This window comes from Heptranchias perlo, chromosome 23, assembly GCF_035084215.1.
Source record: "Heptranchias perlo isolate sHepPer1 chromosome 23, sHepPer1.hap1, whole genome shotgun sequence".
In the NCBI taxonomy this organism is placed as follows: domain Eukaryota; kingdom Metazoa; phylum Chordata; class Chondrichthyes; order Hexanchiformes; family Hexanchidae; genus Heptranchias; species Heptranchias perlo.
Genome location: NC_090347.1, coordinates 20,849,076 through 20,864,965, shown reverse-complemented (window position 1 = coordinate 20,864,965; position 15,890 = coordinate 20,849,076). Strand labels below are relative to the sequence as shown.

The 15,890-nt window shown below is 41.1% G+C and overlaps 2 protein-coding genes across 4 annotated transcripts in view; one reads left to right on the top strand and one right to left on the bottom strand.

Annotated features, from left to right (window-relative positions):
- gps1 (G protein pathway suppressor 1) overlaps positions 1-12,153 on the bottom strand; it is a 58,420-nt gene extending 46,267 nt beyond the window's left edge. Inside the window, exon 1 of one of the 3 annotated variants that reach the window (XM_068004154.1) lies at positions 11,877-12,153. In XM_068004154.1, the coding sequence (XP_067860255.1) occupies positions 11,877-12,035 (159 nt within the window). In that variant the 5' untranslated portion in view covers positions 12,036-12,153. Of the gene's footprint in view, positions 1-2,967; positions 3,084-11,876 lie in introns of those variants that run through there. The other 2 variants (XM_068004153.1, XM_068004155.1) reach the window with 2 other exon arrangements.
- Positions 11,911-15,890, top strand: part of rfng (RFNG O-fucosylpeptide 3-beta-N-acetylglucosaminyltransferase) — a 36,003-nt gene continuing 32,023 nt past the window's right edge. The window contains exon 1 of the mRNA XM_068004157.1: positions 11,911-12,660. Coding sequence (XP_067860258.1) covers positions 12,094-12,660 — 567 coding nt within the window. The 5' untranslated portion in view covers positions 11,911-12,093. The remainder of the gene's footprint in view (positions 12,661-15,890) is intronic.

Below are 15,890 nucleotides of genomic sequence, written 5' to 3'. Positions count from 1 at the left end.
TTTCCTCTACAATATATTCCATTTTAAATTATGAGGCATCTAAACATCCACAATGTCAATTTAATGTAAAAAAAATCCCATGCTGATGCTGAGACCGGAAGGAAGAGATAGCAGGTACAACCAACGGCTGTCAAATAGATGGGTTTTCAGGATGGTTTTTAAAGATGGAGAGAGAGGTGCAGAGGCAGAAATGTTTAGAGAAGGAGTTCCAAAGAGTAGAACCAAGATGGCTGACAGCTCTGTCGCCAATGGTGGGTTGAAGGGAGGGGAGATGCAAAGAAAGTTGGAGTAAGAGGAACAGAGCATTTGGGAAGAGAAAAAGTGTTGAAGGAAATTGCAGAGGTAGAGTGAGGCATGGTCATGGAGGGGTTTAAAGATGAAATCAGTCATTTCAGATGTGATCTGTTGGGGGACCAGGAGCCAGTGTAGGTCTGGATGATGGGCAAGTGGGACTCTGACAGGATAAATGTGGCAGTTTTGGACATGTTGGAATAATGGTGGGGGAGAGAAAGAGGAGGCTGGGAGGCCGGCATTAAGAGTAGTCAAGTCTGGAAGTGCCAATGGCATTTACAAGGGTTTCTGCCAAATGGAGGCTGAGCTGTGGTGGATGCAGGCAATGTTATGGAGGTGAAAGTAAGTAGTCTTGGTGATAGATAAGACTTTGGGTTTAAAGCTGAGGTCAGGGTCAACCAAAATGGCAAAATTGCGAGCAGTCTGGTTCAGCCTGAGACAGTGGCCAGGGTTGGGGATGAAGTCAATGGCACGGAAGTAGAATTTGTTGTGGGGGCTTCTCGATGTTGAGCTAAAGGAAGTAATGACTCATCTAGGACTTGATGTCAAACAAACAGTCAGATAGCACGGAGGTAGTCGAGAGAAGTGATGTACGGGTAGAGCTTGGTATCGTAAACTTCCATGTGAAAACTGACATTGTCGCTGTGGATGATGTTGCCAAGGCGGAGCATAGAGATAAAGAAGAGGGAACCAAAGATGAATCTTTGGGGGACCTCAGAGATGGCAATATGAGGGAGGGAAGAAAAGCGATTGCTAGAGATACACTGACTGCAGTTGGATTGGTGGAAATGGAACCATGCAAGGGTAGTCCCATGGAGCTGGATGATGGAAGAGAGACATTAGGGGAGGATGTCCTGGTCTGGTCAACCATATTGAATGTTGTGGAAAGGGCAAGGAGGATAACAAGGCATAATGCATCGCAGTCACTGGGGGTGTTGTTCACGACTTTGGCTAGGGCCATTTTGACGCAGTGAGAAGGGCGGAAGCTGAGCAGGAAGGATTTGAATACGAAGTTTTGGCAGAGATGGGCACAGAGACAATGACACTTTCAAGCAGTCGAGACCTATTAGAAGTGATAGGTAACCATTTTACTTCCGATTCCTACAAAAATACTTTAACACTGACTTTATTTCTCGACTATCACAAGTGGGAGTTGTATTTAATAATACAACAAACAATTCCTTCCATCTATGTTCAACCTGTGCAACAGAAAAATCAGGAGAATTATTTGCTTGTCCAAGAAGAGTTTTTAAACTGTCCAGGACAGATGGGCATAGTTTTCTCTTTGGTACTCCACAATTAAATCTGCACCCCCCCCACCTTTGAAAGTCGCACATCACCGCAGTCTGTCAGGATCACCATCCAGGGCAAAATGTGATCTTAGACTTCTGTATAACTGTGATCAGCACCTCCTAAAACAGGTTACTGAAAATCAAACAATTTCCCAGACTAGGAATGAAGTACTGAACCATCTGACTTTCTTGTTTATCTTACAGTTCAACTTCATTGTGATAAATTTACACGGACCAGATTAGTAGATTGGAATTAAACCCAAGAAATTTCAATGCCACTACGGTTATGTGCTTTATTAAGGTAGCTTGTAAATTAATTGCAAACAATGCCATTGTGTTAACCAGTTCACTGGAACACAGGTCTTATGATGTGCAACATTTACAATAAATTCAAGGTTTTACAATTTTAGACTGTAAATAAACCAAACAGAAACCATGTTTTTCACCACCACTACAGGATATTGGTAACAAATCCCAATGATACTTCTTGGAGTAAGAGAACTTTGGTAATTAAGTTATTACAGTGACTCAAAAATATGCACTCAAAACATGGCAGGGTCATTAAATACAAAAATATTCACAGCTCAAACTATAAAGCCAAGAATGAAATTGTGTTTGCATTCCACATTGACCACCGTGTACTATGTTTACACTATGTAAATGGAGGTTTTCAAATAGCAATTTAAAAATTCTCAACATAGAATTGCTTTCACAAGGGCACAACAGCAAAGGGTCAGGTGATACTACAGGGCATATTCAGTTGCTGTAGCCTCAGATAACCTTATGTCAGAAAAATGCAATCACTTTAGCAGATTGCTAGGTCCAATTATCCCACATGCCAAAATATTTAATGGCTATTAAACATTTTGCTGGGGCTTTCATGGTTTAAAATAACTTAAATAAGACATAATATTTACAGTAATTTAAACATAGAAAACAAGAAAACGTGATTAGATTATTAAATTGAACACTAGTCATATAAAACAGTGGAAAAGAAATACTGCAGTTTTAAGATTCTATTCCTGGAGGCAGGAGCTCAGCCAGGAAGCCTGTGCCTATAGGCCCAGTCTCAGGCATCACTTTCTCCGGGCTCTATCTGGTGAAGTAGGTTAACACGAACCAAAGCTGAACACCGGGGTCTCAAACACTCAGACACCGGACTCGGAGAAAAGCCACGCGCTTCCGCAGAATAGAAACAGCGAAACGTCCCTTAGTAACAGGTTCATTCTGGCTCTATCAGCCAGTAACCAACTGTCATGATCCCCTCAGTTCAGCCCCATTCGCCGCGCTTCAATTCCTTCATATTCCTCCATGTGGGGACTCTCCTTTCCTCCCCCACCGCACTATAATCTACCCCTTGATCGGACAGGAATGGTCGCTTTACCTGAAAATTTAATACTTGAACGGGAAGTGGCATCTTCTCCCTCATTCAGCAACTCTCAGCAGCCACAGAGCAGCTCCGCATCCGGGCACTCTCATCACTGGGGTGAAAGGTCAAACTACCGAGTCAGCAAAAACACGTCGTACGTCGTGACGTTTTTCGTCGGCGTAAACTTGTGCGTGGGTTCAAAAGATAAGGAAATCTCTGCCCCGCACAAATATGGCGGCGTAGCAACTTTATTTTTACACTGAGGTTGATAAACCTGCATCATTAAATTTTGAGATTTCAGCACTTTCACACATAAACTAGCTGTGATAAAATAAAGAAAGATTTAAAACAATTTCAGAAAATTTCAAGTTGCAAATTATAAAGGGCATATAACTGGTTTTCGTTCACTTATAACTGTACATTAACAGCATAAGTTTTCAAAATTGTATCTCACAACTCTATGGGTATGTGAAGCAATCCCAGGAGGTCATTGGAGTAATCAGATCTCTGTCCCTCTGTCATTCGATTTGTTTTTGTACTCGTTGACCTATACCTTTGAAAACATTTTTTACAATGATACTAAAACAAAAGCAAAATACTGTGGATACTATTGTTTTCCTTTGGATAACTGACACTATGAGAAGTCGAGACGGGGCCCTGACCGTATGTCAGGGCTTTTCAAAGCACTTTGCAGCTAATGAATTACTTTTGAAGTGCAGTCATCTAAGTGTCAATTTTAAAATAGTTGTGTGGGTAAGCCGCTATTGATCCAGGAACAGAAAAAAAAGTAATTAGTGGTACATACAAAATTTGTCACACCCCAAGGAAAAATCCATCATTATTGTCGCTGATACAGTTGCAGATGATCGAATACTCTGGAACACAATAATTCCTGTGCTTCTGGGAACATAGAAATGGCATCTGTAGAATTCTGTTGGTCAGGGCTGAATGATGTAGGTTGTCAGTTTAGACTGATATTCTGAAGTTTGCTAGATTTGTTGAAGTCTGTGAGAAATTTCACAAATTTCACCTTCTTGAAAGCTTCATTGCACCCTTCAGATTAAATAAGTAGGTCAGAGTCCATGATAGAGAAAAACTCCAAGCTTTGGTGGGTTGAATGGGCATTTCTCATTCCAATTTATTTTCTGTACGTACTATACAATAATAAAGTCAAATTTGAGTTCTGTCCAGTTCTCAGACAGTACACTAGATGGAGTGCTTCCACCTAATGGATGAAAAACAGATGGCCACCTCACTACAAGCCTAGTTTCTGTTGGCTAATGAATATTGACAACAATTGTGAAAGAGTAGGGATGCACCAAGCTCTAAAGTGAATAACCTACATGAGAATTGAAGCAAAGAAAAATAATGTAAAAAACTAAACTTAAAAATAAGAAGAAAGTATTGTGAAGACTAAGGAGATTGGGACTGAAAATGGACATGTGTGAACCAAAAATAAAAACAGAAAATGCTGGAAACACTCAGCAGGTCAGGCAGCATCTGTGGAGAGAGAAACAGAGTTAACGTTTCAGGTCGATGACATTTCATCAGAACTCAGTGCCTTACATTAGTCTGACCTGAAACGTTAACTCTGTTTCTCTCTCCACATATGCTGCCTGACCTGCTGAGTGTTTCCAGCATCTTCTGTTTTTATTTTCAGATTTCCAGCATCTGTAGTATTTTGCTTTTGTCTTAATGCATAAACCAATACAGTTGGGTAATTTTTCTTTGACTTTATACAGAGAAGGGGTAAGTGCTGAATAAGAGTATGCCTGAACAAATATGTATATTTACAAACTGTCCCCAGTATATTATCATTGGAGCAAAATGGACTATAAATCAGGATGAAAATTTAATTTTAATTACTCAGTGAATATAGAAACCCAGATTTGCCTTCTCTGCTTTATAAGAGTCTGCATTACAGTTTTACAGCAAATCATTTTTACAGATGTTATATGGTTTAAAAATCAGTGCAGACTTGAACTAGTTTAGCCATTTATTGCAGAATCTGTCTGGTCCACATCAAGCATTATCAAGCCCTACTCTCCTCTGCCAAAACTGCTCACCCTTCCATGATCATCCTACAATGAAAAGATAACCCACAGCTTTTCTCCATTACTAAAAGTCTCAAATCCCTCTACGCTTCCCCCGCATCCTCATTTCTACAACAAGTGCGAGGAGCTCATGGTCTTTTTGTCACTAAGATTGAGATCATCCACTCAACTGCCTCTTCCGCATCATCCCCTTCACCTTGCCCACCAAATCAAATTTCCCCCAAGGTTCCCCCCTGCCCTAGCCCTTCTCCAGTTTATCTCCTATCTCCCCTCATGCCTTCTCTGACCTTATCTTGTCCATGAGACTCCACCTCCTGCTCTCTCAACCCTGTTCCCACTAAATTGCTGATCACCCAACATCCTCCCTGGCCCTATGCTAGCTGACATTGTAAACAATTCCCTCTTCTCAGGTACTGTCCCCCTCCCTTTGAAAACTGCTGTCATCACCCCCCTCCTCAAAAAACCCACTCTCGTGCCCTCTGTCCTTGCAAACTACCGCCCCAACTGCGATCTCCCTTTCCTCTCCAAAGTCCTTGAATTTGTTGTCGACTCTCAAATACGTATCACAAATTACATCCTCTGTGATTGTGTCCATGATGTACTATCCCTCCTCATCCTAGACCTCTCTGCAGCCTTTGACACGGTTGACCACACAATCCACCTCCAATACTTCTCCTCCGTTGTCCAGCTGAGAGGGACTGCCCTCACTTGGTTCCACTCTTACCTATCCAATCATAGCTAGAGTATCTCTAGCAATGGCTTCTCTTCCCTTACCTGCATTGTTACCTCAGCAGTCCACCAAGCATCTATCCTTGGTACCCCTCTATTCCTCATCTATATGCTGCCCCTCCGCGGCATCATCCAAAGATATGATTTCAGGTTCCACATGTACGCTGATGACACTCAACTCCACCACCACTCTCAACCCCTCCACTGCCTCTGTATTGTCAGCCTGCTTGTCCAACATCCAGTTCTGGATGACCCACAATTTCCTTCAGTTAAATATTGGAAGACATTATCTTCAGCCTTCACCACAAACTCTGTTCCTTTTCCACCTCTTCCACTCCCCCTCCCCAGCCACTGTCTCAGGTGAACCAGACTGTTCACAACCTCGTCATCCTATCTGACCAGAAGCTAAGCTTTCGACCCCATGTCCTCTCCATCGCAAAGACTTCCACCTCCATAACATCACCCGTCTCCTCCCCTGCTTCAGCCCATGTGCTGCTGAAACCCCCTTCCTTGCTTTTGTCACCTCCAGACTCGATTATTCCAATGCACTCCCGTCCTCCCATCCTCTACCCTGCATAAACTTGAGATCATCCAAAACTCTACTGCCCGTATCTAAACCCGCACCAAATCCCACTCACCCATCACTCCTGTCTTTGCTGGCCTACATTGGCTCCCGGTCGACCAACACCTTTTTAAAATTCTCAACTTTGTGTTCAAATCCCTTCATGGCCTTGCCCCTCTCTATCTCTGTAACCTCCTTTAGCCCTACAACCCTCCTCCAACTCTACATTCCTCCAATTCTGACCTCTTACGCTTCTCCCACTCCCTTCACCCACCATTTGCAGTCGTGTTTCAGCTGTCTGCGCCCTAAGTTCTGGAATTCACTCCCTCAACCTTTCCGCCTCGCCACCTCTCTCTCCTCCTTTAAGACCCTGCTAAAAAACCTACCTCATTGACCAAGCTTTTACTCACCCATCCTAATATCTCCTTCTTTGGCTCGATGTCAACTTTTGTCTGATTATGCTTCTGTGACACACCTTGGGATATTTTGATACATTATAGGTACTATATACTTGCAAGTTGTTGTTAAAAAGAACTGCACAATTTTAAAGCTGCAGAGGGCATTCATTAATCAATGTTCCGATATGCATGGGGATTCTTATCTTTTTGCAGGGGAAATGATCAGTGGGAGTGTATAATTACAGCATGACAAATTTTCAGTTATTTTCCAATATAAATGTGGACATAGAAACGTAAAATGGAAAAAACTGACAAGAAGTCTGCACAGACTTACGATTTGTAATATATTACAGCAGATGTCCAGTGGCATTTCTCACAGTGAGTCAGAGATTTTGTTATTTTATGACAATGATAGGATAGAGAGAACTCATATTGAAATGGAAATGCATAAGGAGGAAGGATAGGAGAGGAAGATTATATGATGTAATGCAAAAGGTATTATTTGAATAGGATAGGAAGATTATGTGTGCAATGGAGAATATATTAATGATAATACATGATGAGACGTTAAACCGAGGCCCCGTCTGCCCTCTCAGATGGATGTAAAAGATCCCATGGCACTATTTGAAGAAGAGCAGGGGAGTTCTCCATGGTGTCCTGGCCAATATTTATCCTTCAACCAACATCACTAAAACAGATTATCTGGTCATTACCTCATTGCTGTTTGTGGGACCTTGCTGTGTGCAAATTGGCTACCACGTATCCTACATTACATCAGTGACTACACTTCAAAAGTACTTCTTTGGCTATAAAGGGCGTTGAGACGTCCTGAGTTCATGAAAGGCACTATATAAATGCAAGGTTTTTTTTCCTTCTATAAGGACAGGATGTTTATGTGGTGAAATGGAAATGAATGAGAGGAAGAATAAGGAGAGGAAGATTATATAGTGTAAAGGAGAATGTATTATTATGGTGGTATATTCAAGATGTGGAAATAAATGTAATGTTTGAAATTAAATGAATATAAAACAGATGAAAGGATAGAGAAAAATTATATAGAAATGTAAATTAATATATTTAAAATTAGATAAAAATGTACACTGGAATATTTTATATAATTATAAAGGTTTACAAATAAAGGTCATGGGAGTTAAAATAAATGAATGTGAAATAGCATTAAAATGCATTTATATATGTAATGTATACATTTAATAATAAATATGGGCTCTTTTCTCTAGAAAAGAGAAGACTGAGGAGTGACCTGATGGAGGTCTTTAAGGTTAAGAAAGGGTTTGATAGGGTAGATGTAGAGAAGATGTTTCCACTTGCGGGGGAGACCAGAACTAGGGGCCATAAATATAAGATAGTCACTAATAAATCCAATAGGGAATTCAGAAGAAATTTCTTTACCCAGAGAGCGATTAGAATGTGGAACTCGCTGCCACAAGGAGTAATTGAGGCGACTAGCATGGATGCATTTAAGGGGAAACTAGATAAACACGAGGGAGAAAGGAATAGAAGGATCTGCTTAGAGGGTAGATGAAATAGGGAGGGAGGAGGCTTGTGTGGAGCATAAACACTGGAATGGACCTGTTGGGCCGAATAGCCTGTTTCCATGCTGTACATTCTATGTACTTCTATGTAATAAAATATCTTCAAGTTTTTTGCATCTGCTACACTTCCTGTGTCAACTTTTCCTATTATGAATTCTTATATTTTATAATGGAATATGTTTATGTAAACTTGTCAAATTGTAATTACATCCTCCTACCACTGGGTGGTGCTGTAGTGACTCTCTTTTCCCTCTTTCAGCTCCTTAACCTACACCACTGAGAAATTCCTATGCTGTAATCAACTCTATTTCTCTATTTCCCAAATCTTCATAAGTTTTGTCAAAGTATTATATAAAAATAAGTACAGAATGTACTTTAAAAGGAGGAATGAATTATGATTGCACCCCTTGTCCATTTATCCCATTCACTCTAACTCTCTTTCACCCAAAGATAACATTTGGTCTTGATTTCCCTCTGTGCAATGCCACGGGAGATCAACTTGTGTATATATTACATAGAATTAAATAGAATGTACAGCACAGAAACAGGCCATTTGACCCAACTGGTCCATGCCAGTGTTTATGCTCCACACGAGCCTCCTCCCATCCCTCTTCATTTTACCCTATCAGCATAACCTTCTTTTCCTTTCTCCTTCATGTGTTTATCCAGCGTCCCCTTAAATATATCTATGCTATTCGCCTCAGCTACTCCTTGTGGTAGCCAAATATATATTATATGTTTGCTTATATTCGTAAACTAAAAATATTTATAGAATTTTGTATTTTTGTGAGTGTTAGTTTGTGTTGTGGGCAGAAAGTTGTGGTTTTTTTTATTTGTTCATGGGATGTGGGCATCGCTGGCAAGGCCAGCATTTATTGCCCATCCCTAATTGCCCTTGAGAAGGTGGTGGTGAGCCGCCTTCTTGAACTGCTGCAGTCCGTGTGGTGACGGTTCTCCCACAGTGCTGTTAGGTAGGGAGTTCCAGGATTTTGACACCGGTGATTCTGAGAGCATGGCTATGTCAGGCTGTTGCTTGACTAGTCTGTGGAACAGCTCTCCCAATTTTGGCACAAGTCCCCAGATGTTAGTGAGGAGGTCTTTGCAGGGTCGACTGGGCTTGGTTTGCCTTCGTCGTGTCCGGTGCCTAGTGGTCCCTTGCCGGGTGGTCTGTCTGGTTTTATTCTTATTTTAGTGGATTTATAAAAGTGGGTTTGCATTGGGATTTGTTATGAGTGTGAAGCTGGATATGTGATAGGCGGAGGGGTAGTATAAAAACACGAGGAGGAAACAATAGTCTATGGAGAGGTGAAGGTTGAGTCACAGGGAATGGTGAAATAATTTGGAAAGAAAGTAGGAGAAATGTAGGGGTTGTAGAGAGTTTGGGGATGGTGAGTAGTAAAAGGATAGGTGGGATCAGATTTGAGTGGAAAGCACAGAGGTAGAGTAATTAGAGCGGATTTACAAGAGTGGAAAAACAGGAAAGGTATTTCGGAGTATGGTACAGGATATGGGAGTGATGTGTGAGCCTGTCAAAGTTGAATGGGAGCTGGTACTGGAGCATGGGAGAAGTGTAGTGGGGTTATGGAATCTGAAAATAGTGGAGACGATTTGGGGCTCTGGGAGTATTGGGGAGGGAGTTTTAGAATGTTGCAATACTGGAGTGGAATGGGAAAGTGGCATGAGCTGTTTGAGCACTGGAGAGGGAAAGGAGACCAGAATGTGAAGAAAGTGGGGCAGGGGGAAAAGGGCAATGGGATTTGGAGCAGGATTTAATAAACACCAGAGTGAGATTTAAATATACAAACAGCAGAGAGCAACATAAACAGAAACAGCAGAGCATGACTTCACTACAACCCCCCACCTCCCCTCTGCACCCCCTCCACCATTACACTTGAGACAATGAACCGTTGCATTTCATAGCTACAAAACCAGAAAGACAAAAATTTGCTTTACAAACGTCTATGTACAGCACGCCAGGAAGGCATTATGAACAACCAAACAATAAATTTTAAACATTGTTCTTGGATCACATCCAGGAACCTGGGGCATAGGCTGCCTTGTGGCCGAAGACTGAATTTTAAACACCGCACTCACACATGGCTGAGAACCTGGAGGCGAGGATGGTTCACAGACAAAATACATTTAAATTCTGTTCCCACACAGCCACTCGTGGCCAGGCCATCAAATGGTTGATGATAAGATTCTTCTGGGGCCAAGACAACGCTTTGGAGTCAGATCATGCTTTCACGTCTGGTTTACACTTGAAGTTTAGTAATGGTGAAAAGCAGTTTCAGTTTTACACCAATGCTAAACATGTGGAATATGAATGCACCATAAAAACACTGTTCCTGGCCCGTGGCCAGAATCCTGGGGGCAAGGTCTGCTTAGCCAAAGAAAAAAAATCTTCAACACTGTTCGAACCTGGGGGCAAGGTCCACTTAACTGGAAGACAAATTACACATTCAACCTGACTGAGAACTTGTAAAGGCCATCTGATGGTTGAAAACACAATGAAAATAGAGCTCAGAGTACCAGAGGTCACACTGGAAGAACCAGCCAATAATAGGTAACCAGAAGTAGTCGATGAAGTGATTTATAGCGTGCCAAAGAAGTGTGATTCTCATGACTGACAAAATAGTGATCCTTCAAGTCTGACAAACAAGAAATGTATCAGAGATGCAAGACTCTTAATCCATTATAGATAGGTAGGTATCTTACATGAAAAGTCCATCCAAACATTTTGTTTTAGTAAATCAGTAAATCAGTTAGTTGAGTACCAAGGGGGCCACATTCAAAATTGTCAGTTTTCCAGCATTCAGGCCATTACAAAGCCATTGTAACTAACTAATCATCTCTGCTAAATTAAAAATTAATTTTGTTTAAATTAATGGCACAAACACATTCCCTCTCTCCAAATTAAATTACAAACTAACTTTGAATTTGGCAGAACTGTTTGAATTCACTGGTCAATTTCTACTTCTAGTTACTTCTTTATGCCACTGGGTTCACCAGTTTGAACTTTGTGGAACTGGCAATTTGGAAAGGTTTGTTTTCAGTGTTGCTCCCTCATCAGCAGAGTTAAGGTTTAAGATCCATTGGCAAGGACATAGCACAGATCTTTCCAAGCCACCCAAGACTGGTGGGTAGCATGAGTTTTGACTGCTTCATTGGGCTAAACCTCCAAATTCAATATAAAGGACACATTTTGTTTTAGTTTGGAGAAACTTTATAAAATGACCCTCTTTCTAAAGTGGTACTTGGGGATGTCCTGGTGACATTGGCTTCCTTGATGCTACTCCCATTATTCTGGACAAAAGAAGACACTCATGGGTTAATAGGGGGCATTGGTCTCAACCAGGTAGAACTGTTTCTTTCTCTCGCTATTTAGCAAAACATCATACTTTAATCTTTCCATACTTTTCTTGACTTTTTTTCACTATATGGAGGAAAATACAAACAAGGGGGATAAACATGGAAAACTGGATAGTTTAGAGCAAAGTTCTGACCTGAAATCAGTAACTGTAATAATGCAAAACAAAAAAACTTTACCCAGTGTAAATTAATTTTGGAAGCAGCCTAGTCCTCCACGTGAGGTGGCGCGCCAATTCAAATGAAGAGCAGGACTTACCCAGATGTTGTAGACTCTTGCATGCTCGTTATCTGCTTGTTGATCCTCTGAATTGGAAACAAACACCGCTGCCAGCGAATTAGTCTGAGAGAGAGTCTGAGGTTGTGACAGCAGATCGTCGGAAAGCGAGAGAAGGTGCTTCGGGGTCCGATCAGACATGGGAGCGGTTCTGGATCTGCCCCAGTGCAGCCCCTCTCTCCCCGGCTGAGCACAGAGAATGCGTTTACGCGGGAGTGCAAACAGTAAACTCTGTTTCCTGCTCTCCTTGACTCTCTGCGCTTCTCTCCTGCTCCTGATGGGACTCCAGCAGTGGGGACCCTCGGACCTGCAGCTCTCACGACCCCTGCAGCCCGTCAGACAGCACCCCAAAACCCTTGGAAATGCAACCCAGGATAGAAACATCTTAAAGCAGGAGAAACGAACAGGAGCCCTCAGACGTCCCTCAGCTGGGAGATCCATGACTGACTCCATCAGTGCAATAGACAGGGAATATAGCCGGCACCAAGTTGCAAAACCGGCCAAACTTCTTCGGACTCGTGTTAAAGAAAAAGGCTTGCAGGATTTGGCGAAGAACCCGACGGCGAGAGATCATGCTGGTCCTGGATCTGAGGAGAAAGCTGCAGTGCTACTGTGGGACTCCCCCCTGCACAACATTCACACGGGACCCAGCAAGCATAAAATGCAACTCAGTGACATTTTTATTGCGGTGAAAACTACTCGGAAGTATCATAAAGCCAGACTGGATCTGCTCTTTCAGACCTGGATTTCTCTAGTACAAGAACAGGTGAGTGCTCTGCTTGCGAGCCATTCAGATATAGTCCAGACACTTCAGATTTTGTTTTACTTCTCCACATTTCTTCCCGGAAGATACTGACTCTTGCTGGTTTTCGGTTCCACAGCCAGGACAGCTCTACTGTATCTGCTCTAATTGGCCATTCTTTGACTCCAGGTGGTGAATCCTGGCAGGCTATTTGATTGTGGAGGGCATCACAATTTGGCCTGATGCTGTCATCACCTGACATCCCCATGCAAACATAATACAGCATGGATCACTGAATGATGATCCATGGTGGGTATTCCCAGCCGATGTCCTCCACCCTAGTTCAGGGGTGCTAATGCCAATTGAAATCACTGCTGCTATCCTTGCTAACGTCAGCAAAATCAGCAAACACCAAGAATTACGCCTGGAACCATCCTGGTCTGTATGGCTCAATTCCATGCTGTTTACCAACTAAGTCATCTGAAAAGCAGATTTAAATAATTTTATTCAGAATACAGTTTGCAGCAGCTTCACTCATAATAATCAAGATGTTTATGGTTGAACTTTCCTTTGGGATAAAGTTGGAAGGAAATTGCCAGTGTACATGATGCATTGGGTAAAATACAAAAAACCTCTTTGTTTCTAGTTCCATCCAAGATTTTGTTTGCTGAATATTATAGGGTTTCCCAGTTACTACTCCTGGTCAAACCTAAGCACTTGTTACAGATCATAGAAAATACTCACAATGGACAGAAAGGCAAGGGATCCACAGAGGATCTGCTTACATCATGTCTCTTGTAACCTCCTGAAATGGTTTCTAACATTTTTATAATGGCACTGGCCGGCACTCAGCTCTCCATTAAGAGTGCCTCCTTGAGCTCCATCTCGGGTGTTAAAATTGCTTAACTAATTCTTTGCAGTTCTAGAACATGGAGGTAAATCTTGAGAACCCACATGCGACATGTAGGTAACTACCTTCCAAGCACCATCAAAAATTTGTTCAGTGAGTAACACAGTGGATTGGTATTGTGGAATATTAATAATCCTATTGTTTATTTCCTAGGGGTGGCACTTTTCCTACAGAGAGCAATAGTTTGTTATAATTTTAAAATATATGATAAAACTGAACCATTGAAGCTTTAATGCCTTTAATATGGTGAGAGGCACAAAATCCTTGTGACAGTCCCTCCGAGATCTAGTTTCTGTTGGTTGCTTGCAATTACTGTTTAAAATTGTACCACGGAGTTTACATTTTGTGATTAGCCAGAGATTTTTCATTTTAGTGCAAGTCTTTTTCAGCATATAGCAGACCTTCAAAATACACTAACTGTTTTAACAATGAATGAATGAACTCACTGTTTGAGTCTGATGCCCTGTTTGATTTCAGTCAGCTGATCACTTTGTTTTTATTGTGCAGGTTATCTATTTGCACTGGATTAATTTGTTTTACTAAAGGGTGAAACCTGAAATATGCGTTCCGCTCTCAGGAGAAGGTCATTATTAATGAGCATTGTCATCAGCATGCCTCGTTTGCAGAAGCTGTGAATTTCTGTAACCTTCACAATAACTGCTTTTGCAGCAATTTTAAAAGTTGCAACTCAGAGCTAGGAGTTCTTGACGACACATGCTGCATATGGCTGTTACTGTACCTGACCTGGGAGTCCTTGAAGCTATCACTGGTTGCAGAATGACAAAATATTTTCAAGAAGGGAGAGGGAACTTTTCTTTCCTTAAAATGTTCAATAATTTAACCTTCAAAAGGATAACTTACAATTAGAAAGTATGCAGAAGCTGATTTGAGAAAAACACAATTTAACCCCTTAAAGCATTCATCAGCAGAACAAATCTATATGACCATTTTTAAGCATGAACAATGTTAAAGATAAAGCTTGCATTTATATAGTGCCCGTTTAGATTCTAGTTACTTCATGTGAACGACATCCTTTTGCAGACAAGTAGAATTCTGTAAAGGAGATTTGGATAAATCCAATATCATTTAATTCACATCCACTATTAAACATTTTAGAGCATAATTCATGTATCATTTAAATACAACAGTTAAAAGCCAACTGCACAGGATTATCCCTGCCTGCCACAACTTGCAATAGTTGTCAGTTCTGCACTGGCCTTCTAGGCTGAGCAACCCATAAGAATTCTCCATTTAGATTTGAGGTTAATTACACAAAAACTAGATCCACCACATCTCGAGCAAAGATGGCCTGAAGATTTAATATAAACTGTAGTTTGAATATTTCAGTTGACTTTGAGTGTTGTTTTAACCTCTGGAGATTTGTTGTTGGTCATGTGCAAGATTTCAGGAGTGTGAACTGTAGTAAATGAGAGTGAGCCACTGGGATAGAAGTGCTGCTATAGACTCTCAACTCTCAAGTTTTATTTTATTTGTTTTCTGTTAAATATAGCCTCCGAATTGACCAAATCACGGCTTAAAATATTTGGACTGCGTGTAGTGTTGTAGTCCATTGGAACGCCAGCGTGTAGTACCAGATTGTTGTATCTAATGAAGAACGAAGGAAAAAATGAGAAATCCAAAGAGTGCTACTCTCTCAGAAAATAAATAAGTGCGAGTCAAACAAATCCAAAATCAAGGCTGTTGCTTCACAAGACATTTTCTGCTGTTGTTTTTTAATGCGGAGCCTTCTAAGCCCCCTTTGTGTATTTTTGATAACTTACTGTTTTTAAACTGAATTTAAAACCCTAGTCTGTCTGGACCTAAAGTAGTCTGTGCAAGAAGTGTTTTTTAAAATGTCTCATTATTTTAAATTTGTTGTTCTTTTTTTTTAACCTTCCTCTCTTGCCCCTCCCCCACTGGTTCCTTTTTTTAAATGAATGCCAGATGTTAGTTAATGCTGAGGACTGCCAGATTACAGAACTCCTGTATAAAGGGGCAGATGAAAGTTTTTGAGCAGATCTCCCTCCATAACCACAGTCAGGCAGCCATGTGGCCACAAACACTTGATTTTTCCTTGCAAGAAGATGAACACAATCCTTATTTAATCGGATGCTTTCAAATCTCTTTCAGTAAAGCATTTGTGGTATGTTTGAATGTTTAAATAAATTTTTAATCAGAGAAGAAACAGTATTGTCACAGTAGTGATCCCTTGATTTGTCTTTTTTAGTTTGCCAATCCAAAAAGAGACCATATTTAGAGTGTAACAATAAAAGGGCTTTCACTTGAATTCGACAGACTGCACACAATGGGGTTTAGCTCTGAGAAACCCTCTTGATGCACTATC